This window comes from Hydra vulgaris, chromosome 08 (assembly GCF_038396675.1).
Source record: "Hydra vulgaris chromosome 08, alternate assembly HydraT2T_AEP".
Classification (NCBI taxonomy): Eukaryota; Metazoa; Cnidaria; class Hydrozoa; order Anthoathecata; family Hydridae; genus Hydra; species Hydra vulgaris.
The window spans coordinates 29,401,502-29,428,702 of record NC_088927.1 but is presented as its reverse complement, the minus strand read 5'-3'; the positions used below and the strand labels follow the sequence as shown (position 1 = coordinate 29,428,702).

The 27,201-nt window shown below is 25.0% G+C and overlaps 1 protein-coding gene across 1 annotated transcript in view; it reads left to right on the top strand.

The window, feature by feature from the left end:
- Positions 1-329: 329 nt before the first annotated feature.
- LOC101236981 (hepatocyte growth factor-regulated tyrosine kinase substrate) overlaps positions 330-27,201 on the top strand; it is a 71,978-nt gene continuing 45,106 nt past the window's right edge. The window contains exons 1-4 of the mRNA XM_065803375.1: positions 330-455; positions 599-667; positions 20,007-20,091; positions 25,378-25,453. Coding sequence (XP_065659447.1) covers positions 616-667; positions 20,007-20,091; positions 25,378-25,453 — 213 coding nt within the window. The 5' untranslated portion in view covers positions 330-455; positions 599-615. The remainder of the gene's footprint in view (positions 456-598; positions 668-20,006; positions 20,092-25,377; positions 25,454-27,201) is intronic.

Below are 27,201 nucleotides of genomic sequence, written 5' to 3'. Positions count from 1 at the left end.
TTCTTTTTTTATTTTTTAAAGCATTTAATATATCGAATTTTGTTTATTTTTATTTTTTAATTGATAAAAATACCAAGGTAAGTTCAAATTTGTGTAGTTTAAGGTAAGTTTAAATGTCAACAAATGACTTTAATACAAATAAGAAGCCAAATATAATGACTTTTTAAAACGTCATGTAATAACTTATTTACCGATTATATTTCAAAATCTAGATGTTTTTAAATAACAATAATTTATTTTTTAATTATTTCTTGAATATTTTTAATATTTTCAATGATTTTACGAACTGTTTTTCATTTTTAATATAAAAAGAGTATTATATTTGAACATTTTATTCATTAGGCATAAGATAATTCGATAAAATATTACTAATCGCAGTGGTAAAAACTATCTTTCGAACGTCGTATACAAATTTTTGGATAGATAAAAGTAGTTTTCACTAAATCAAAAGCTAGATAATGTTAAAAATAAAACAATTTGTTGTTTAATCAATATTTATTTGATGTATTAATTTACATTAAATTTATATAGGGTTAAAGAATTAAGTAGGTATACACAATTTTATACAAAAATTTGAGACATAATTTTTTTTTTTCAGTGCATCTTTAAAAAGATATGAGTTCATTATTTGTTGCAAGTGGTAAAAGTCGATTTGACAAGTTACTTGGTAACTTTAGTTTACATATTATGTTTTTATTTCATCAGAAATTTTAAGTGCACAATCATGTGAATAACAATCACATGATTGTTATAATTTAATATTTGTTCAACATCATATAGAAAGTAATTTTTATAATATATAAAATTTAAAATATTTGTACAAAACATAAACCCTAGAACTTAAATATGTTTTTAAAAAAAGTTTACTTTAAGGTGGTTCCCCTAGAAAAAACATATAAAAAAATAATCAAAATTGTGTATATATATATAGTTTTGAAATGTCATTCTATACTCTTTCCAATGATATATTATTCAAGGGGTCATTTGAAGTATAAAGATAAAAAATTGGGGTTTTAGAATAAAAGTTTGTATTGTTTTTCTTAAAAAATCATAACTACTAAATTGTTTCTTTTATAAAATCTTTTTAAAATGATTGTGATTTTTGAAGTAAATTTTTTGATACTAATTTAGTTCAGTTTTCCGTGGCTAATTTATTTCAGTTTGAAGGCTTCTAAAAAAATGACTTTCGAGGTTAGCAGAAAATTTATGTTAATCATTTTTTTTTACCTTCTTTATTTAATAGACTGGCATAGGTGTAAACCTGTGTTACACTTTAACATTTTGAAGTAATTTTATTTCTATTGAAGCCAATCTCTTGCAAAGTTTACCTGACCTACTAGCTTTTTGAGAGGTAAATTAAAATTTGAATGTTTCATTTTGAAATTATCTTGTGGATAGCTTATTCTCTTTGATTTGCAAAAGTTTCAATAGTCACATGCTTGGTCTAGTCATTTAACTGCACACTGATTCACCTATTTATTTTGAAATCAGGTTTGAATCCTCTGTCCATTCATTTATGTGTTTTTATTTGCCACTTCACATTGTCCATCCTTTCTTTGGGATGGTCTTTGGCTGATGTTTTTTGTTTCTTTGATGAATATTGTATTTCTTTTATAATATCATGCCTAGGTTAAAGCAGGCATAGAAGCTTTAATTCTTTTTTGTTAGGGAATGTTAGGGATGTCCCAAAAAGCATTTTAAAATTCTTGCTGGATCAATCAAATAGTTATATATCAATAATCAAAAATTATCAGGCTGGATATCAGGATGGATATATTTTTTTCAGATATTTGTATTGGCTGACTGATGTTTTCATTACAAAGTCTACAACAGGTAATTTGATAAGTCAAATACTGGCCATAGTAAAAATTCTAAAATTAAAAGTTTTGTTTGGAATCTTTTTAAAGTAAATGATCCCTTGGAATTGACAACAGTTTGTTGATTCAAAGTGAATGCAGCAATAGTTTAAACAAGTCATGAATGTTCAAGTTTATATTACTAAATCTCTACTTTTAGAGTTAAATAAAATAGATATGCTGGCAGGCTTGGCCAGGAAGGCGTGGGATTTCATGCTATATGACCATGCAAATACTATTTCATTTTGAAAACTTGACCACGACTGTTAAGATGTTTTGAAAATTTGTACACATTTTCAAAATGTGCTGAAATAATATCTTAACTTAACTATAAATAAAATTTTAAAAAATTATCCTTAAAGGGATCTCCAAGTGCTGAGGCAAGTTGTGTTCATATCATAGATAAACATTTAAATCATAGCATAGATAAAAGGTTAAAAGTTAATTAAACTTTCCAAACAAATTATTGAATGATATATTAACAAAAGCATTTGTTGTTTTGCCATTATACTTCTGGTTGAAAGCCTAATTTTAGGCTCTCAAATCTGCATTGTTTTTCCCGTTAAAAAAACATCTGGTTTCAATAATAAATGTTTTCGCTCACTGCAGAGTTTTTTAAACTCAGTTCAGTTTTACACAATTAGATTGGGTTTTCCCCTTCATATTTAGCCTGCGGGGGTTGTAAAAAACATTCACTGTGGCATGTTTTTGTTTTTTGTTCAATATACCATTAAGTTTTTAAATTTAAAAATCTTTTTTTTAATAAACTGAGGAAACCATGATCTTTTATATACTTTTAACTTATGTTTATAATAGTTTATATTTCTAATTCAAGAAATTGTTTTTAAAATGATCTAATACTAACTTTTGGAAAGTTTAGTCAACTTTTAACTTATTTTCTAATGTTTATCTATGATACGAACACAACTTGTTTCGACACTTGGGAATCCCTTAAAGAAAGTAAATAAATTTTTGTAAAAAAAAATAATAATAAAAAGTAAAATAAAAATAATTTAACTAAATCTTAAGTTAAAATAATAAAATTAAAACTGAACTAAAGTAAATAATAAACTAAAATTATTAAATTTTTTAAATTATGTTTAGAATAGATAACTTTTAATCATTTTAAATAAAGTACTTACTTTTAAATAAGGTAACAATTTACATCTAACGATTGTATAATAAGTACCCACATTTAAAAAATTAAAAAAAAGAGATTTTTAACAATTCTTTGCAATAACGTAAATAAAGAAAAAATATTTAAATCGTTTCTTTAAAAAGTTGATTCCACAAAACTTTTCTTCTTTTTGAGGTTTTATTTTTAATAATTCTGCTATAAATTTAATTGAAGAGACAATTGTTGTTTAAATTCATTGCTTATATATATATTTTTAAATAGCATTTATTATAAAAAAATCTTATATAATTAAATAATATAAATATAAGTTTATACAACCTTCATTGATACTTTAATTAAAATAATTAGTTACTTTATTTAAAAATGTTTTGCTAATATAAAAACGTTAGTAAAGATATGTCTCAAAGTTATTTTTAACGTAATTAAAAAACCATTTTTTCAGCGCATTTTTTAAATATTAAAAACTGTGGTCAATTCCTCAAAACAAATTATTATTTGCGTGGTCATAAAAGGCTTGTTTTCGCACGCCTTGCTGGCCAAGCCTTATTATGTTCTTGCATTTTTATATTTAAACTTTTTTGTTTAAATAATTAAATTATTAGATAAATATAAAAGTAGTATAAAAATTATTTAAAAAAAAGTGAAGATAAATTATAAATAGTTTTTAAATGCCTGTTAATGCTTTTTTCTAATAGAAAATACTATTTTCTATTTAAAAAATCCTGCGCAATACCAAAAGTTTTTTCCATATTTTGTTGACAAAAAGTAAAAATTAAAATGCAAGACCGGAATTATTTTTTTTTATTAATTGATTGACTGCCTGCCCCAACCAAACCCTCAGTCGATGTAGCAACACTCCCTTGCGGGTCAGGCTAAAAATAGTAGATGTAGCAGCACTCCCTTGGGGGTCAGGCTATTTGTCAGTTGATGTAGCAGCACTCACTTGCGAGTCAGGCTATTTGTCAGTCGATGTAGCAGCACTCCCTTGCGAGTCAGGCTATAAGATAGTCGATGTAGCAACACTCTGCGCATGATTTACAGTAAAAAAATTTTTTTACTTTTTTCCTTCCGTGCTTCCCAAACGCAACAAACTATAGAACTATATATAGATATATATAATTCTATAGATTGTTGCATTTGGGAAGCACGGAAGGAAAAAAATGATTCTTACGCCAGCATATACCTCACTTTTGATTACTTTTGACTTTCGTCCAACATTTGCGTGTTGTCAGAAATTAAAAACCATTAATTTAATTACAAATTAATCGTTTTTTAAAAAAACTGCAAAAACGCAAATTTAATTGACCAGAATGTTTTTAACAATATAAACAATGTTTTTATTTTAATTTTTTTTATTAAAATGTTTTAATTATTACTTTTTTTACTGTAAATCATGCGCGAGTGTTGCTACATGGACTATATATATATATATATATATATATATATATATATATATATATATATATATATATATATATATATATATATATATATATATATATATATATATATATATATATATATATATATATATATATATATATATATATATATATATTTATATATATATATATACATATGTATATACATATATATATATACATATGTATATACATATATATATATATATATATATATATTATATATATATATATATATACATATGCATATATATATATATGTATATATATATATATATATATATATACATATATATATATATACATATATATTTATATATATATATATATATATATATATATATATATATATATATATATATATATATATATATATATATATATATATATATATATATATAACTGTAAGTGAGCATTTATATCAATCTGATCTAATACTGAAATAAGAAGTTCGTAGGGCTTCAGTACATACATTTTTATAATCTAATACAATTTTAATGCTAACTTAAAAATTTCCTATTTGTTTATATTTGTTATTATAAAAGTTTGATTTCTCATTTTTGCCAATCAAATTAAATTCAAAAATCCAGAATAATTATGGGAGTGAAAACTATCATTTTTTTCAAAAGTAGTTGATTATTTATTGTTGACTGGGCGTTATTTTAAGCACTGCAGTACAACCTGGCACTTGTTCTGCTGTCCTATAGAATCACATTAGACAAATACTAGAAAAAGTTAACTCTGAATTAAATTAAGTTTTGTGGCTTTAGGTTGAATAAAGACTAGAGATATCTTGACAAAAATACTTATTTTAGGCAGATGTTAACTGTATCTAGCTACTGTCTTATATTACAGTGCAGAGGCAAAGAATTAAAGGGTAATCAGGAAATTTTTAATAAATAACCTCATATAAACCAATTAAATTGTTTCTTTCCTAGAAAGATAAATGCTAGATTTTCTTGACTCAAGTTTTACCTTATGTTTTCTGCATAGCTATAGCATATTATATTCATTTTTCATTTCTGCATATTCTAGTCATTTTTTATTATAGGACCAGTGTAGATCAGAAATAATTTGCATAAATTAAAGTAACATTGTAAACTATTGATAACATTCACTTTTCTACTTTCAGATAAAGCACATGTCGACATAAACGCTCATGGCCTACTATATTACTAGATTCTAAGAGGCCTATTTATAAAAAAAGATGGCTGTGCAACTATAAAGAAAGCATAATTATATCTCATCTAGATTAAATAGATAGTATAAATATAATATTACAAGTAGAAATATGTTACAAATAAAAAGTATTCACAAAAAACTGGGATTTTGTGCTTTCATACTAGCAATTTTTGTATTTATAAGCATATATATCTATGTATATATTATATATATATATATATATATATATATATATATATATATATATATATATATATATATATATATATATATATATATATATATATATATGTATATATATATATGTATATAGGCTATTATATTATATATATATATATATATATATATATATATCTATGTATATATTTTATATATATATATATATATATATATATATATATATATATATATGTATATATGTATATAGGCTTCGGCAGGAATAGCGGGATATAGCCTACGTCCACCTTCACACCTGTGCAAGTCAGTTTACACAGGCAAAATAAAGCCTGTGCAAAATATTAATTTTTGGTAAAAATAAAGTTAAATATTTTTATGTTTTTCTTTAGTTATTCTTTTAAAAATTTCTTAAATGGTATAATTTTGTAAAACTGTTATTTTAACTAGTTAAAAAACGAAACTATTTTATTCAGGATACGCTGAAAAAAGTTATGAAAAAAATAAAGTTTGAAATTTCTGAGGTAAAAATAAAAAATAAAAATCAAACAAGTTGTTTCAAACATCTATAACTGTGCTATATTATTCTGTGTTATGTTAAAAGATAAATAATTAGTATTTTAAAATGCAGGCAAAATATGCATGTGTTGCTAAAGAATTTAATGTCTGGGTTTTCATTATTCTTTTGAAATTTGGAAGTTTATACAATAAGAACTGTTCGATAATAGACAATTTTTTTTTGTATAATCACACATTTTGTTTAATTGATTGATAAACAAGTTTGTCATACTTTAAAGTTGTTTAAAGTAGTGCATATTTCCCTGTATACTTCCACGTTAACTTCCTGCTTTTTTTTTGAAAAAGGCAGCAGTTTATTTAATATGCTAACATTGTGAAAGTGATACAAGTGAAAGTGAAGAAATTGTGTTTGATTTTGAAATTGAAGATATTTTAGACTAAGTTATTTAAAATGAATATTTATAAATAATTTGTAACTATATATATATATATATATATTCCAATAAAATAAAATAATACTATATGATTTCTTTGTATTTTATTTGCATTTTTACACTTGTGCTATATTTAATACATTTAATTATATTTTACAGCAATAAACCTGATATAAATAAAATAATGCTGCATTTATTATTCTTTTATTGTTTCTATTCTTTAAAAAATGTAAAAAAGATTTGTTTGTTTTTTATTTATATTACGCTTTTTTTATACACCTATATTATATAAGAATATATTTAAGAAGTATATATACCCAACCTTCGGAATTAGGAAAAACAAGGTCGGAAATAATTTGCCGACCTCAATCTTTTAAAGGTTGGCATCAAGTCGGTAAAAATAGTTTGATGCAAAGGTCTTACCATAAAACATAGAAACAAGGTCGGTAATTTTTTGCCGACCTCAAATATTTTAAGGTTGCCAGTTAGGTCGCCATTGTCGATTGCTGACCCTAATTCCGAGGGTTGTATACCAGAATCTTAAAAACTCTGTTTGTACTAAGGCTCTTAGAAATTAAAAATTTGATTACCTTAAATTTTAACTTATAACATCAACATATCATATATTTTCTCCTAATTTGTGAAATGAATATAAAAATCAATTACACGTTCAGAAAAGAGTATGAAAGTAAATTGAACGGGAAGGATAGTAATAATTAAAATTTTAGTTTAAACAGTTGAAAAATTTAAATACAAAGCACAAGAAAAATGAATCAACTAAAGAAGCGCAATAAAAAATGTTATATTTTATTCCATTATTTTAATAAGACAATATGTTAATACTCAATATGTTTAATATTGACAATATGTTAATAATGACAATATGTTAATACTCAAATAGATCTTGCAAAATTGCTACGTTCATTGCAAAAAATTTTAGGCAAATGTCAAGATGCTTGAATAAAGAAGCATGATGGTTGCGAAGGTTATTTTTCTGCCATTTTTTGCGTTGCTTGCAATTTATTAGTTTGATTATATTTGGAATCAGGGCTGGCGACACAGGGGTGGGGAGTGGTGGTAGGAGGGGGGCTAGGGGAGCATGTGCTCCCTCACTTTTTTTCTAAAGGACCTTTTTTTTTTTTTTGAAAGAAAATTCTAGATATAGAAGACTTTTTTTAAGAATTGACGATTGTGCCCCCTCCCCCACTTCGAAACCTGTGTTGTCGGCGCTGGGAATAAACTCAACAAAAATCCGATTATAAAACTAATAAAACTGGAGAATAAAAGAATAAAGTCTGAATAAAAGCTGAGAAACAAAAACATAATAACAAAAACTGATAAGTAGAGCGCACACTAATAACTCTGAGTGAAAGATAAAAACTGCAGCATACCTTCGAAAAACTATTATCTCAACTTTACAAGTACCTAGCTATTCGAAGGTTAATTACCAAAGTCTTTTTAAATGATTTGTCACTCTCCTACTTGTTAATAAAGGAATTTTTATATACAGTGACATTTTCATTCACAAAGAAGAAGAAAAATGAATGAATTTTTATAATAAAATAATTAAGATCATTCGTTTTTATAAAGACAACTATTGATGTATAACAGTTTTTTTTTTTTTATATATTGTTGTTTTATTAGAATGATTGATTATATTTTAACATTCGAATATTGTTTTTTATTTATTATTTAATTACTAAATCATTAAATAAAAATTAAATATAAAAGTTATTTTTTTTTGGAAGTTGTTTTTCTGTCTTTTTATTGCTAAAAAAACATCTATTATAACAATTAAAATTTTTACTATACCTGGCATGGAGAATCAACGAAATATAATTTCAGAATAAATAAAAATTTAATCAAAATGTAATAATTTTAATTTTTCAATAAAGCCAGTGCAAGTCTATTTAGGCAGATGGCCCGCTTAGTCCGCAAAGACGGATTTAGACGGGCTATTTATAGCTCATGCACTCATCTACTCCTACCTAAGCCTATATATATATATAAATATATATATATATATATATATATATATATATATATATATAAATATATATATATATATATATATATATATATATATATATATATATATATATATATATATATATATATGAATATATATATATATATATATATATATATATATATATATATATATATATATATATATATATATATATATATATATAATGAAAACAAGTGTTCATATGTATAAAAAAAAAATGTGGCCAAAATAAACAAACCACATCAACAAGATTAACTAACCATAAGAGCAAAAAAATCAATAAAAAAAATATAATAATATTTTGTTGACAATCTTTTAGCTTTTAGGCATTCATTTCGGCATGGAATTCACTAAATTTTTAGTAATATCTTTTGGAACATTATTTAGTAGTTTTGTTTCTTCTTCTTTCAGCTGGTCCAGATCTTTTATTTCAATTTTACTAAGATTGTGGTCTAACCAAGACCACAAATTCTCTATGCAATTGAGATCTGGACTATTAGCAGGCCGAGACATGACTATAATGTTGTTTTCTTCAAACCATTGCTTGCAAATCTTAGCAGTATGACATGGAGCATTATCTTGTTGGAAGATAATTCCTGTGTCTTTTTGGAAAATGTCAATAGAAGGCATCAAATAATTATCCAATATGTCCAAATATTTTTGCCTTCCATCAAATAGTTTGAAGCAACCAACACCTTCATAGTTCATGCAGGCCCAGATGCCTATACAACCACCACCTTGTTTTGTTCTATACATAGAACAATCTGGGCGCATTTTTTCATGTGGCGTTCTTCTCAGCATTACTCGGTTTTTTTTTTAATCAACCTCAACGTTCATTTCATTGCTGAAAAGAACGTTGTGCCACAGGCTCTTAGACCAAATTTTATGAGTTAAGCACCAGTTTTTTCTTGATTTCTTATGTTTTTTTAATAGGCGTGGTTTTTTGCAAGCAGCTCACCACATATAATTGTGTTTTTGTCGTACTCTTCTATTTGTTCGAGCACTAGCAACAACACCAGAAGTTTCCTGCCATTTTTGACTGAGATCAGTAGATGATAACTTTCTTTTTTTTTTCACTATGTGAATAAGTGAACGTTCATTTCTTTCAGTTGAAATGCTGGGTCTTCCGGGACGCGGAAGTTTTTCAGTTTTATTGTATTCATAATATTGATTGATTATTCTGCTAACAATTGCATGTGTTGTGTTGAAATATTTTGCAATTTTTCTCATTAAGATGTTTTGTTCATTCATTGCTATGATTTTACATTTAGTCATATTATCAATAGTTTTTCCAGTCATTTTAATTTTTTTATTACTGAAATGTTGTAGTTAATTAGATACTAGTTTTTATATTTACACAATATTTACAAATATTTCTTCAATTTTTTTTCAACTTTTCAAATATTTTTCAAATTTACAGAATATTTACACAAACTTTTCAAATATTTATAACAATTTAAAAAAAAAGTTCTCTAACAATTATTATTAATTCGCAAATAAGTTCAAAGTTTTACTCAAAGACAAATACAATTTTAAGAAATTTTGAAATAATAGAGTGGATTGTTAATTTTGGCCATTATAATTATTTTAGATTATGAGGTAAGTGTTAAAAAAACCCAGATAATTAGCGCATCGATTGATACTTTTATGAATATCTATACTTATATGAAAGAAAATATGATGCTCATCAATTTACACTTTTTATATTTGAAAAGAGTCAAACAATCTTTGATTTATTATTAATCAAAGTCAAATGATCTTAAAAAAATCATGGTGGATTGTTAATAATGGCCAATACTGTATATATATATATATATATATATATATATATATATATATATATATATATATATATATATATATATGTATATATATATATATATATATATATATATATATGTATATATATATATATATATATATATATATATATATATATATATATATATATATATATATATATATATATATATATATATGAATAAAGAAAATATCTTTATATTTTCATGTATTATAATACATGATAATATAAAGATATTTTCTTGTATACTTAAAAGAGTGCTCAATAGATAAACTAGAGCTATATAGTATATTTGTTACTGTTACCTGCAGTACCAGGAATTAGCTCAATGCTAATCTTTATAATATAATTTAATATTGCACATGAAACTCAGAGTTGCAATATTAAATTATATTATAAACATTAGCATTTAGCTAATTCCTGGTACTGCAGGTAACAGTAACATATAATATATATATATATATATATATATATATATATATATATATATATATATATATATATATATATATATATATATATATATATATATATATATATATATATATTTGTATCTATAATATATATTTTTTTATATTTGTACATTACATATTTAAATTGACAACACTGGGAATTTATAGCAAAAAATGGTTAAAATTTGTGTTCTTTTATTTTTTGATTTATTTTTTGATTTTATTATCTATTTACGGTTTTTTTTTTATATATTATTTTTCTCTCTGTCTACTTTTAAAACTTTTAACAGCATCTTTTTGTACAGTGGCATTGATTACCTTCTGCTTTTTGTTAAAAAGGCATAAATTATAACTTTAGATGCAATTTTACACCCCTATTCTTTGTGCAAATCGCAAGTAAAGCAAACTGTTGGAAAGTATTTTGATAAAACAAAGCTTGATACATCTTTGACATTAGCACCTTGTTTAGTTATTAAATTTGAAAGATTAAAACTGCAAAACATCCACATGTGAAATCCTTAAGTGAAATTGAAGGCACAGTAAGACCACCTTGTGAAGGTGGTCTTACTGTATTGTAGGTGTTGATATGGACAAATATTTATATTGGTTGCATCTGTAGCAAGAAAAGACTTGCAATCGTTACATTTGCTTCTTTTTATAATTTCTTTGCTATATAACCAGCAATGGTTGTTGCAACTTCTTTTGTTTCAGGTGAAATAGTTAAATTTGATATCTCATTTAAGTTTAAATCAAATGTTATTAGTAATTCATCATTAACTTGATTATCATAATTGTTCTTTAAATCTTCATCCCAAAAAATTATTTATATTCTCTATAATTAAAGTCCAACTTGCTCAAATAATTTTTGAAGATTTCTAGTAAACTTACTAGATATCTCCCACCTCTCATCTGTCGGTATTGAGAAAATCTACGCTCTATAGAGTCACTTTGAAGTTGTGAAGTAAACACATAAAAATATCTTTTTTCGATAAACTTATTTATAAGCATTGCTTGTGAATGCAGAATTGTAATAAGAGCAGAATAATGTTTGTTTTGATAAAGTAAAAAACTAAGATTTCTGCCAAAGTTTAATCCAATCAGCTAGTCGTCTAAAAAATGTGGTTTTGCCATCATCGAAAATAGTTGCATTACCAAGTTTATTAGGACTAAATTGTTGTTTTAATTTTGAAACAGTCCACCATTTTTGAGAAATGCTTAAAAAATCCAGAAATGTCATTTCGTTCTGGAAAATAACTTTAAAAACTTGCAATTGCTGTTTCATCAAAATCGACAGTGCAAGAAAAACATTTTGTTTTAAATTACTAGGGTGAAGACTTTGATATGTAATTTTTGAAGCTTATTTTAAGTTACCTTAAAGTTGTTTATATTTAGAATTTAGAAGATGAAAATCTCCCCTAGTAATATAATATCTCCCCAAGTAATATAATATCTCCCCAAGTAATATAACTAGCCGGACAAGTAATATAACTAGCCGGACAAGTAATATAACTAGCCGGACAAGTAATATAACTAGCCGGACAATAATAGACCTCATCTTTTATTTTATATGTAAATGATGGAAAGACAAATTTTTTACAGTGTAATAAATTATTTCTCATACTTTTAACAATGTGAACACTATCATAAAAAAGTATATTTTATTATTTGGACTATCAGGATGATAAATAATTAATTTGACTGATTACCGAATTTGGAATGAAGCAAACTAAATGCATTTACATTTGCTTAATGATTGTCAGTAACAACTCCACGAATTTTTAAAACTGATAGAGAAAGTAAAATAGATGGAGAAAAACTAATAGAATCTGAAATTTGCTCCAAAAGCTATTTACCACTTATGGTATCTTCAGGGACTGCTTTTATAATATAAGGAATAGATTTCTTTAAACTAACAACCATAAATGCAACAACACTTTTATACAGAGTGTGATTGTCATCTGCACCCACATGACACCACTACAATAGTGTGTCTGTTTCTGAAGATAAAATTCGTCTATAATTAGTATTATATCTTCATGTATTGAACCTTTCTTGCGAAGTGTTTTAACAGCTATTGCATCAACTCCACCTTGTTTTAATTAATTTATAAAAATATTGAAGATAATGGAAATGATTCAAGTAAAACTTCATATGTTTGTTTAGATGTATATCTTAAAAATAAAGCATGTCTGATCATATCTGAAGAATATTGTGGTTGACCTTTTGCTTTATAGTATATTCTACTATTTCTTCAAGAAGTACATTTCTATTAGAAGAAGCTATGTTTTTTATGTACGATGCAAGATTTTCGAGCATATTCAAACTAGTTAACTTGCCATTATGACCTTTAGTTAGCCATGGAGGAAGTGGAACATTATTTCCTTTGTATTGTAAAGCTCCACATAAACAATGATCAGTTTTTATTGATTCATGAACCGATGGAAAATGTGTTTAAGGATCAAATTTTAAATTGTAATAAATATCACAATTGAGATATTTTTAAAATTAAAATCCTTCTGGTAAATGTTTACTGTTTAACTTATTCCATTCAGTTATTTTATTATTTTCAGAAAAAAAGTTCTTGAAAAATACAAGTTTTAGTTGGTCTTCTTAAAGCAATAGGTAATAGTAGTGTGGAAGGCCGTTTTAAGCATTCACCTGAGAAAATTTTATGAATAGGGTTTAAATTCCAATTTAACTTGCATTTTATACCTCGAATAGTGTACTTTTCATTAAAATATTTTTCACATAAGACAGATTTTGGTAAAGGCACCCAATCATTACAGTTTACAAAACGAACCCAATAGTTTAGCAACTGTTAATTATTGAACGGAAAATGAAAAGAAGCAACTTCCAAAAAACTGTTGTATCCAGTTTTACAGCCATATGCAACACACTTGTTAACCATGATGCTTAGCTTTGTCAATATTAATAAAATAGCATTTTATTTATATATATATATATATATATATATATATATATATATATATATATATAAATATCAAGCATTCCCGGGAAACAGGTGTGGTCGCACTCCTCGTAGGTCCACGCCTAAAGTAATTTTTTAGACAACTTGACCACATTTTTATATAGTGTTTTAAGAATTCGCGACAAAATAAAACTATAAGAAACTAGAGAATAAATCAGCAAAACTTGAAGTAAAGAACTTAAGACTATACAAAATAGAAAACTTAAACAAAATAAACTAAAAAAAGTTTATTAATAAAAAAAATAAAATTGTTGTCAAAAAAATAATATACCTAAATATTTACTGTTTTTGTTTTCTCATTTTTAGAGCATTTGTTATTTTCACTACCAAAATTGATACAAGTCGAGGGAAAAAGTAGATAAGAATATAACAAAAATAAAAATATTTTTTGGTTTACAATTTTTTCATAACTTTTTTCAGTCAGTATATAAAGGAAATACTTTATAAATTGCGCTAGAAACACGGACAGTTTTTAAATTTGTTTTTCAAATTTCTTTGCTAAACTTTACTGTTTTTATCAATGGACAAGAAAGTGAGGAAACTAATTGCTATTTATTTGTGAAATTTTTTTTTCTTTTTTAACAAGTTTTACATGTAGTAAAATGAAATAATGCTGCAAAACTTTGTGGGCTAGTACATTTTACTGAACTTTCTTAACAAAATTTTTAGAAGCCTATTTAAAACTTTTGTTTAAGTTTTTCAATACATTTTTAAAACAGAGCAATCGTTATGTTTATTATCTCTAGTAATTCATATTAACATTGGAAATTGGGCAATATAAAAGAAACAGTTTTATATATGCATAAAATGCGGTGAATACATTTATTAAAGAAACTATGTTATTCTTTTATTTAACTTATTCCGTCATTAACAAAATTTATCGATATAATAATCAAATAATATTTTTTACAAATAAATAACAATTCATTTTATAATTTTTCTATTATATAAGTGTAGAGAAAAAACGTCAAATATAGCAAAAACTTTTTTAAAAGTGAAAAGACGTAAAAAAGAATAAACGAATAAATAAAATAAACGAATAAATGTAATAAACGAATAAACATAACAAAAAAAATTAACAAAATTTCTTATAGTTCTAGCATACATAGCAAACTAGTTTCTTTACTGATAAAAATTGTGAATAAAATGCATATCAAAACCAGGCCTTGTTACGAGATTTTGCTGCTTAACGAAAAGGCGTAACGCATTTCTAAGTAACTCAACTCAGCAAATATATTTTCTATTGTTAGAAGTTATATTGCATCACTAGCGTCTTCTCAAGTATCGCATTGTAGTTAAAGTTATTTTAATAAACGCGTTAAAAATCATACAAGCAGTTGTTTTTTTCTCACTATAACAAAAGTTACAAATAAAATCTAAGTTCCTATTTGAAAAATCATTTTTATTACTTTTTTCAAATATGAACTAAATTTTATTTTGAAAAAAATATTTTTTTCATAAAACATAAAATAATATTTGTTTATTTTCTTATAGTTTTAGAGTTGGTTTTTGGTTATTTAACTGTTAATAAATTTTTTCTTATTTGTTTTGTGAACTCTTTTTAATAATGTTTTTAAACAATAAAGAGTTGTTGTTTTTATTATTTATCAGTTACCGATAACATAATTTATTTTCATAAATTAAAGGAGTCAACAAACACAGTTGGAAATCACTCAACAATGTTAAGAAATGTTTAGATTTTCTAGATTTATGATTGTACTGTAAATCACTCTTTTGATACTTTGTGATGACGTTCAAAGTCCAATGTATCTTGATGAAAGTGCTTGCCTTGCTCCTCGGAGTAAGCGCCCATGTTCTCCTTGAATTTGTTGAGATGTGAATCAAGGATATGGACTTTCAGATCTGCATCCCATTTTGATGTAATTATTTATGAGACTCTGACCAATTCCACATAGTTTTCAGCTTTGTGGTTACCTGAGCTACAAAACTGCTCTAAGCCGCTCTCTCTGTCCTGCTCAACAGCTTTGCGATATCCTTACATACTATGATCTTTTTGATCTATGGTCCGACTAATATACCAGCCCTGACCTTAGCCTCGAAGGGCTTTGGAAAAAGAACTTGCAGGTATTGAAATACTGATGACTCCTTGTCAAGAGCAGTGACAAATGTGAGGTTCTATCAGCTGCTCCCACTTCACATTGCTCTTCCCAGCAGAAAACTCTGTCCGTTGTGGCCAGTCCTTTGTATGTTAATACGCCTTAGTGTTACAGCTGTCCAAAGACAGGAAACAAGGAAATTTTGTGAAACCTTTTTGAAGACCCGTGAGAAATGATACCGTTTTGAGGTCACTGATAACCTCCTATTCGTAGTTGTCATACTTTAATGCCCTTAGCAACATTTTGATACTGGCGTAGTCCTCTTTGATATGCACAGGGTGGGCCATTGCAAAAGATAAGTAGTTGTTTCCATTGTGAAGTAACATGGCTGTGAGGCTTGTGGATGAACTGTCTATGAATATGTGCCATTCAATAGGATTACAAAAAAAATTAACACTGCATCTATTTTTTTTCTACACCCCTCAGCGATATTAAAACTGTTTTGGTTTTGTTTTAAGAACTTGTATTAGTGCTAGATGTAGAAATTGGGTGATTTCATAATTAACCGTTATTTCAAACTTTTTTTTGTTCATCGTCAATATTTTTTTATCTCTTCAAAATGTATCATTTTTGAAAAGTAAAATATACTAATATATATTAATGTTTAGTTTTTCATTTAATGAATAGAATAACACTGCATTGCAAAACCTTTTACAGCAGTTCTGAACATTTTAAAACTGTTAACAAAATTACTAATAAAAAAATTCCACATATAGAAAAAAGGCATAGTAAACATAGGTTCAAGTAAGGTTTATTAAAGGTATTATTTAGTATATTATTTAGTAATGACATAATTAAATTTAATGAATTGTTTTTAAATTAAATATAAATAAAAAGTAAACATTAAGCATTATTTATATGATTGCTAACATATAGGCACAAAGATGAAAAGAGGGCAAAATATGTTAGACATCTGAATGTCAGTTGTAGCTTTTACCTTCTTAAATCTCCTATTTATTTTTTTTTCTTTGAATAAGCTTCCTACTCATAGGTTACTTCTATCACATTATGAACATTTATTCAGCAGTAGATCAAAACGAATCAAAAGTATTTTAATAATTTTTCTTGTCCTATGGGATCAATTTTTAACATGAAATGTAAAGGAAAAACAATGTGTTATCTTCTTAGAAAAATAGTGAACATCTAGGAGTCTTGTGGTTTTAAACTATATTATTGGAGAGGATAAAATATTATCAAAATTTGTGAAACTTCACAAAAAGTTGCTAGTTTGGAAAAAGAACAGCAAAGAAAAGTTAGTTGAAGAATTTCAATCAATCACGGAGACTCTTTTTGACATTGTAAAACCCAATATTAATGAGCTTATACAACTAAGTCAAGATATGCCAAGAAACAAAAAGAGTAAGAAAAAAGATTTAACATTTAAAAAAAAGGTAAAGATCAGAAAAATGCCAGAAAACAGTTTATAAGCGGGCATATAGATAAAGCACTTAAAGGAAAGATTGAACGTAGACAAGAGAAATACCGTAGATATACAGATTATAAGAAAAAAATGTCAATAGAGGCCAATGGAGATGCTCAATATCATAATGGCAAGAACTATGATTACTTAGATTTAGAAGATTAAGAACCCGCAATTAAAAATGCTGATGGAAATTATTTAAATGAGATAAAATTGATATCTGAATCAGGTAATTTTTATCATGAAAAATCTAAATTGTATATTTTACATGTGTATTGTATATTACTTTATAGAATAAAGTGTGAGTGTACTTTTTCATTTTCATTTTTTGTCAATATTATTGTAGATTGTTCAAATCTGGCATTGATGGTAGGTAATACTAATTAAAATTCTGATGAGGATGAATATCAGCTACAAAACATCAAATGAAGCTAAAAAAAAAGAAAATTAATGACATACCACTCATGCTTTAGTTCAATTCAGTCCTTGTCAATAAAGAAATTACTCGAGATGACCTTATTACAATTACAACTCCTCTGAGTGTAAGGACTGGCTTAATCTACCTAGATCAAACAATGTTTACAGCCAGTATTATGAACTACCTAGGAGTAAATATGAAAAGTTAAGATAAATAGAGAAAACAGTCCGATTGAAGCATTATGAGGTTGTTCAAAATCAGGGAAATTAAATTAGACAGAATTATATCAAGGAAATGAGAGGAAAAAATCTTGTACTTCACTTTGATGGCAAACTAGTTACACATTTGTATAAGGAAATCCAACAAACAGTTACAAGAGATAGAATTGCTGTGTCTGTTACTAGTCCTGAATTTCAACACAAGAACTATCTTCTTTTAGGAATTGTTCCAAGTGACACAGGTAAAGCATCTGATCAGGCTTTAGTAATTCAAAACTTGTTAGAATATTTTCAAGCTTCGGACCAAGTATTTGCTGTGTGTATTGATACTATAGCAACCAACACTGGTAGGAAAGAGGATGCAATTATAATATTGACAAGAGTATTTTAGAAACCTTTATTGTGGCTGTTATGTTGGCACCACATGCATGAAATACATATTAAACATATTTACAAATCAATAATTGGAGATAACACCAAGGGTCCATGAAAAGTCCTTTACTTCGACTTTAAGAAGCAATATGAAAATTTTATCCCATTTTTATCTACTTGATGTCCCTCTTCTAGTTTAAAAAATTTTGATGAGAATACTCTCATAATTGGTTCTGGAATTCATTAGATGTACTTGAAGGCAAAGACATATATTAAATTTGTTCTTGAATTTGAGATTTTCTCTCAAGATGATTACAGGCATCTTATGAAATACTTAGTTTTCTATCTTAATATTCAGTCTGAATATTAAAGCTAAAAAATTTTAGGCTAAAATATTTTAGGATTTATCAACCAGGTGCCTGTCATGAAGCTAGATTTGTGGCCGATGCATTATTTTTCATGGCTTTGGAATTGACATCGCCAGTTATAACTATTTATAAACTATTTATAACAAACTATTTATAAAAACTATTTAAATCTAGACCAGCAGAGTCTAGTCTCTAGAGTTTGTCTAATGATTGTTTTATTTTATGCTCCGGGGTTTTTGTTAAATCCAGTCTAGGATGAATTGGATATTGATGTAGGAAATTCACTTTTCATGGCTCTTCCTGATTCTAACCTTGAAATTAAAATAAAGTCATTTTGACATTTTGAAATTAAAATAAAGTCTGACAAGGCCCTGTTGGAGCACGAGGTTTCTGACATAAGTGAAATTAATAAAGAGAAACCACTTCCTGTTTTAGTAGATGAAAATACTAAACGTTGTGAACTTGTTACCTGTAAAGGCTAGTTTCTTTTTTGTTTTTTGGACACTCTGAGGATCAGAGATAAAACATTTTGTTAGTTGTTCAAGATAATAAAAAACAGATTTCAAAGAATGTAAACTAAATTTAAATTTTTGAAATTATATTTAATTTAAGCTCTATTAAAATTAAATTTTTTTTTTATAAAACAATTTGTTTCTTTAAAACATAAACGATGTTAAAAGATAATTTAAATATTCCAAAAAATTTTTTTTTTAGTTTTTGTCTAACTGAATGCTTTCCACATTTACAAAAAAGTTTTTGCTTAACTGAGTGATTTTGACATTTATGAAAAAAGCCAGCTGTGTAACGTTTTTTTTTTTAATCTCTAAATCCTTAATTAAAATTTGTAAAAAAATGTATATAAAATAGTATTTTTGTTTAAACAAAAAAACTTTTTTGTTTTTATTTAGGAAGTATATTATTACATAGGTTAAAGGCTCATATTGTTCTTATGTTCTAATTAATAATAGAAAATGCAAAAAACAAATTTTGACACTGACTTTAAAAATATTGTTTTATTAGTATTTTAGATGGTTATTTTTCTTTTTATAGAATATAAAAATATATAATAATATAAATCTAAGGTATCGATATGCAACATACTTTTTATTACTTTAGAGTCAGCAACCAGCCAGATGTTATTAGAACCTAACTGGGCAACAAATCTTGAAATATGTGACTCTATTCGTCAAAAAGATGTAACGTAAGTGTTTAAAATTTTTAACTATAAATAGGTTTTAAGGTTAAACTAAAAATTTTATTTTTTAATTATACTTTATTTTGTAATTTTATTTTGTAAAGTTTGGACAAAAATAAGTATATTAAAAATAAAAATTTAGTTTTGTTTAAGTTGTAGAAGCAATTGGGTCATTCTATATGAAATCATCCTGAACATATCATCTTTACATCTCATAATTTTTTTTTTTTTTTATATCATTTGCTTATTTTAAATAAATAATAGCAGCAAAAATATTATATTAAAATATATACGGGTTGCTGAGATATCATCAGATATCATCCAAAATAATCATCATTATGAAATAATGCTAATTACTTTTGAGTAGTCTGAAGTGACAACAAAGCAACTTTGGCAAATAAAGTCTTGATAATGGTTCAGAAGATTTTCTTTAAATTTGTATTTAAATAGATTTTTGCTCCAGGAGTTCAAAAATACCACTCTAAAGACTTGATAGTCTCAAGAAATGTGTTATTAATCCAATTTGAAACTGTTATCTAAAATCTTTCTAATCTTGTCTGTCAATTTGTAACAATCACCTAAAACCTTACAATTTGAAACTGTCACCTAGAAACCTTTCAATTATGAAACTGTCACCTAAAATTTTATAGCAAAGTAATGATATACAAGTATACTGAAAAGAAAATTAGATTTTTGTCTGTTATATTTGATCAAAGAAAGCAAATAATATTGGTTGAAAAAACTTTTTTCAGAATTTTGAAAAACTTAAATATTTTAACAATGGTGATTGAATATTTTTTTTTATTATTATTAAAAACTTTAAAAATTGTTATTTAATAATTAGTTAAGGATTAGTTAAGTCACAAGCATTCAAAGGAAGTAAGAGAATAGAGCAGCTTTCCCCTTGTATTTAGAAATAAAATAAAATAAAAACAAACACTAAATTACAAAAATATGTAAGTAAAATATCAAAAACATTACTTCAAATGTTTATTTATTTTTTTGAAACCAACTGCTTATGTTCTTTAAATCTAAATCTGATATGTAGTATGTACAGTTTGATATTGTTGTGGGTCTAGAAATTAGGCCAGGGCTTGAAATAAGCGCCGGACATCGGACATTGTCTGGCACTTGTCCAGTAACAAATAACATCTATCGGTCATTTTGTTCTGATGTATATTTTATGTGCATTTATTTTCTAATCATTTTAGTTGTTTTAAATTTATTAATAAATACAGTGTTGTATATAAACTTTGTTTTTTGAACTTTTTATTTTTTAAACAAAACAAAATTGAAGTTGAACACACGACTACATTAATAAAATACATTATCTTTTTGAGTTATATTCATTTTTTAAAAGACGCCAAAGCATCACATTTTTTTGAATTAAGTAGGCTGGTTTTTATCATTCATATTAAAATGCTGCAATTAGTTATTAATTTAAATTTATAGTTTTGTATTTATTTTATTTTTTGTCTGATGGTTTTTATAAATTTCAAACAAATATTTTAGCTTTTAAAACCCCTTTTAAATTTATTTTATAAAAATTTTATCGTAATAGTTATATTAAAGCTTATCAGTGCTTTTTATTACACTATTAGATTTGAGTTGTTTCGTAATGTTTGTTTGTGCGCTAAAAATTTTCGCTATTTAGAGTGTTTATAAAATTAATCCTAGAAAATGTTTGTAATGTAATTACATGTAATATTCTTTGACAATTAAATAAATGGGTTTATTGTAAACATGATAATTAATTTGTTACTTAATTTTTTAAAGTAATAAGTAAACTTAATAGTAATTTATGTATATAATAATTTTGCATTTTTATTATACATTTTTTTTACATATTTAATTATGTATTTTATAATTACATAATTTATGTATTTAATATAGTAATGTAATAATTTATGTATTTAATAATTTACAAAGCATTTCGCATATTATAGTAAATTTAAAAAAACATAATATAAATATATTTTCCTTTTCAAATTTTAGTTTTTTGAGCTTAGATTTTTTCTTTTTCTTTAAGATTTTTTTTTTGTTAGGTAATTTATCTTACAAGTTTTTTTTTTGTTTTCAGCGCATTTTGAAATGTCTAGAGTTTCAAAACAAATTGCGTAGTCAAGTTGTAAAAACAAAGTATTTTATGCGTGGTCAGGAATAGCGTTTGCTTGCACTTCATTCATTTTTATCGCATATGTCTGGCAAACTTGAGTCTTTATTGGACAAATTGTCCGGTAGAAAAAAGTTCGTTATTTTGAGCCTTGAATTAGAAATATAACTTCGGAATTAAGCACCGACCACTCATTATTTCTAATTGGTCAAAATTAAATTTTTAAATGGTCCATGTGGATGCATGAATTAGATTTTTACATCAAGTTCACTTATATATTCAGAAATCTCACCAAAATTCATCATAAAAACAATATATTTTATTTTTTAATGTTACCTTCAATTCATTTTTAAACATTTTATGAAGTCTCTTATTATATTTGTTTTTTGGAATAATTTTTTTCAACACTTATGTATACAACACAATAATCTAATACTTCAACACTTGTTTTCTTGTTTATTTTTTACAATAAGAGTTTTTGAGTCTTTTTTGTTTTTTAATCATATTATTTTAATAGGTTTTCTATTGTCTTTACCAATTTCCTTAAATATCTCGTCAATTATTTTTTTGTTGTCGTTGTTTTTTTCAAGTTCATTTAAATTATTAGATTCTGGAATTCTAAAAACGATAATGTTCTTTTCACGCTTTTTTTTCTCTTCCTGTTCAGATAATATAGTTTTGGTAATTGAATTTACAACAATATCTTTTTCTGCAGATTTATTTTTGTTATAAAGATTTGACCAAAATGTAGCTGAACTGTTTTCGGTTACTTTTTTTGATTCTAATAATTCAATTCTTTTTATAAGTCTTTGAATAATTTCATTTTGATATCATTTTTTTAGTTATTTTAGTTACTTCTAACGATATCTTTATTTATAATTATTATAGGCATTTATAACGATATCTAAAAATACTTATTGTATTTGAACTATTAGGAATAAAATAATGATACATTCTTGTGGAACTGTTCTATCACCTAAATATCTTTTTTCTAAATATGCTCAAGTTTGGTCAAGTTCTACATTTGAAAATTACTTAAAGCAAATCCCAGTTGTTTTTGCTTTACAAAAAGACCGTAAAACAGGTTGAATAGAGACTTTCTGATACCACTGACTAAGAATAAAGTTTTGTGATTGCGTTAAGTGTTTTAGATATTTATCTCTAATTCATATGTGATAAGGAAATTGTTAAAATATTTTTTAAATGTGTGTACCTAGTCTGCACTGGTATCGTTCAACACAAACCAGGATGCACAATATGCACATAATCAGACAAAACCTTCATTGACTATTCATTGACTAAAACAAATTTTTATTAAAGCAGTTCTGAGCATCAAAATTACCAAATTTCTTTATAGTATAACTATGTAAAATATAAAAAGTCATACATGATGAATACAAATTAAGAATTAAAAATTGTTATACAAATTAAATTGTAAAAGTAAAAAAATTAGCTCTGTTTTTAGCTACATTATTATTTGAAATGAAATTATCTAGATTATTATTTGAAATAAAACTAAAATAAAATTCAAGTTTTAATTAATACTAAAATGTTTGTAAAGGTAGAGATAGATAGTAGATGCTATTAACAAAGTTGCATTTGTTGCCATCCTAGAGTCTATATTGAATTTCAAAATTTTTTTACGTTCAAGAATTGGTTGATTCATACATTCTATTATTTGAGAATAGTTGAACAGTGATATATCCTCAACAAGAGAAAAAACAATGTGAGACCCATCTCTATATTTTGCAGGATGCAGAAATGTTCCAAGGCAGTCCTCTAAGTGCTTGATCAGCTCAGTTAAGATGCAATTTCAACGGCGTTTTTATCATTCAGTTCAATTTCACTTTCATGGCATTTTTTTAACATTATAAGAATAAAATAATGGCCCTTACTGTGAAAAGGTTGGACATCCTTGAACTAAATAACACAATTTTTAGGTTTTATTCTGAAAAAAAATGTTTTAAAAAACATTTTAATCTCCTTCGTTTTTATTTAAGTTTTCGTTTTTCTTTTCATTTTATTTAAGCTTTTTTCGTTTTTATTTAAATTTAAGTTTTTTGAAATTATGAAAAGATGTTATTTTTGAATGCTTTCATTGTCTCAAGTATTCTAAAGCTTTTTTCTAAAACGCCACAAGTTAACAAAATTCAAAGTTAGCTGCTTTTTTTTTTTTTTTAATTGCGTTTTTCTTGAAATATGTAAAAAGCAACTTTTGGATTTGGTTTTATTAAAAATAAAGCTGTAGTATTAATGAGACAATGCTTAAATCTAATTTTTTTCAGTAGACCTAAATTAAAGTCATGATATGCAGCTAACATTTTCCCCAGGAATTTCAGGTGACAGTCTCCATTTCAACTCCAAAAATCATTAATTTACTTGTCAATAATTTGAATACCACTGGATAAACAAGGCATATCTAAAGACTTTCAAGTCCTTAAAATAGTAATTTTAAATTCTTTTAACAAAAATCTATTTAGGTTCCAAATTTTAGGAAATTCCTGCAATTTTTATCAAGATATTTCATGTCGAAGTTGCTTTATTATCTCTTCAGATTACAAAAATGCTAAATCTGCATTATTTTAACTGATGATATCTTTACAACACATGTATGTTTTTAACTAATATTTTTGTAGTTATCATTTTACATTTTTTTATATAAATCACTTTGCGTAGTTCCACCATCATATTTTTTTTTTTTTACATTTTTTTTTTACATTTGCATTTTATATTTGTTACAAGCTGTTGCTTTTAATCTACTATTTTGTAAAAATCTATGCAAAAAAGTTCTATATTTAATTATATACTATAATTAAATATAGAATTTTTGTAACTTATATTAATATAAAATATTAATATGTTACAACCAAAGTTTTGGTTAAAATTAAACTTATTTAAAAGTTTTGGAATTGAAATTAAATTGCATTGATTTCTCTTATTACTCTTTTACTAATGTTTCATATCCATTAAAACAAAAAACAAATTATATTAAATGGCCACACAAGGTGAGAACAAAACAAAAATATATTTATCCTTTACCAGCAATTAACATATCAAAAAAAGATTTTAAGCTTTATTTTTTTTATAGTTTTTTATACAAACATCTATAATTTAAAATTAAAAAAATGTTCCATTATAATCAAACGTTTTTTCTTAAAAAAGTGTAATAATTCTTACAGACCAACATATGCTGTTAAAAAGATTCGCAGTCAAATTCAAGATGCAAATCCACATATTTCAAGATATGCACTTGTGGTAAGAAAACTTTAATTAAAAAATGAAATTTCTAACATGTGTGTGTGTTTATATATGCAGCCCTTGGAATTAGTAAAAATGAGGTTGGTAATAATTAAAAATAAATTTGACACAAAGGAATTACTATGAAACCAGCGTGGAAAATAAGAAATCAAAGGCAAGTGGTCAGTTTGACCAGCTAACACACGGAATTGCCGGTCAAAGTTGATTTGTTTATAATTACGCTCGCGCTCACAGATTTTCATTTAATTAAAAAAAGAAAATTGATAATATCTAATGTTAAATTCTTTTTTTTAAATATCAAAAATAAATTTTATACAATATTAAAAAAATTAACTGAATACTTAATACTAAAAAAAATCGTTTTTTGAATGCTTTTGAAAAATGAAAGTGTTGTTTGTCTCTTTTTATTTGTCTTTATTAAGACGGGTTGACGTTTGATGTTCCAATAATAGAAAGGAAAAAAGGTTAGAAAAAGCGCAATTGATAACTTGAAATTTATTTTAAAATTCATTCTATGCAATGGCCTCACTTCGGCGGGAAAAAAGTTACGAAAAAAATAGAGGAAATGAAAAAAAAAAGGAAATGAAAAAAAAAAGTACAGTTGGTAGAGAAAATGTTGTTTGGTACCTTCAAAAGTTTTGAACAATAATTTTATCTTTTTTATTAAATTATTAATAAAATATTATTAAATTTTAAATAGTAATTTTATCTCTGATTTTAATGAGCAGAGATATAAAAGATTTCTTTATCTCTGCTTATTTGAAAAACTGTAAAAATGAGTTATTTATAACTTTATTAAAACTAGTGCCCACATTTTTTACTATTTAAACTTGATAATTAATACTAAAAAGATAATTGATAATTAATACTAAGAAAAAGATTTTACTAAACATGTATATTTTTAAGAATCCTATTATAGAAAATGTTAAATTTACCTATAAATCATTCATTCATTTATTATTTTTTCAGCAAAAACATTTGAGAAAATAAAAATAAGATTTAAAAAAAAAATAATGATATTTAAAAGCAAAAATGTTCTCGGTTAAACACAGCAATTTTTATATAATTTTATATTATTATAAAAATGATATAATAAATATTTTTATTAAAACAATATAAAAATATGAACTTCAATCATTCTTGAAAAAGAGGTTTTAAACCACCAGTAAAATGAAAGTAAAATCATAAAAATAAATAAGTAAAGCAACAAAAAAAAAAAGATTTAGTTTACATCACAAATTTGTCAACAAAGCAAATTAAAGTAGCACGTCGTAGACAATAAAACTATTTTAAATGCTTATTCAGAATAAAATGATTTTATCAATTTTAAGTATATGCCATTTTTCAAATTACATCGTGAATTTTTTTTTAAATCTTGTTTTTTAAAAATCTGATTTTATTTTCAACCGGTCAGTAATATATATATATATATATATATATATATATATATATATATATATATATATATATATATATATATATATATATATATATATATATATATATATATATACATATATATGGGCTCGAATTAACGCAATAAAAATCTAATAATGAAAATGATTTTTTAACTCATCACCCCCCCCCCCCTTATATCTAGCCCCTTGGTAAAGGGGGAGGAGGGTAATGTTAGAATAAAAATTGTATTTTTTCAATATTAGTTCGTAATTGTTACTTTTTTAACATAATATCTCTCATATTTAAGTTTTAACTATCGAAGTTTACTGTTATAATTTACACCTTAA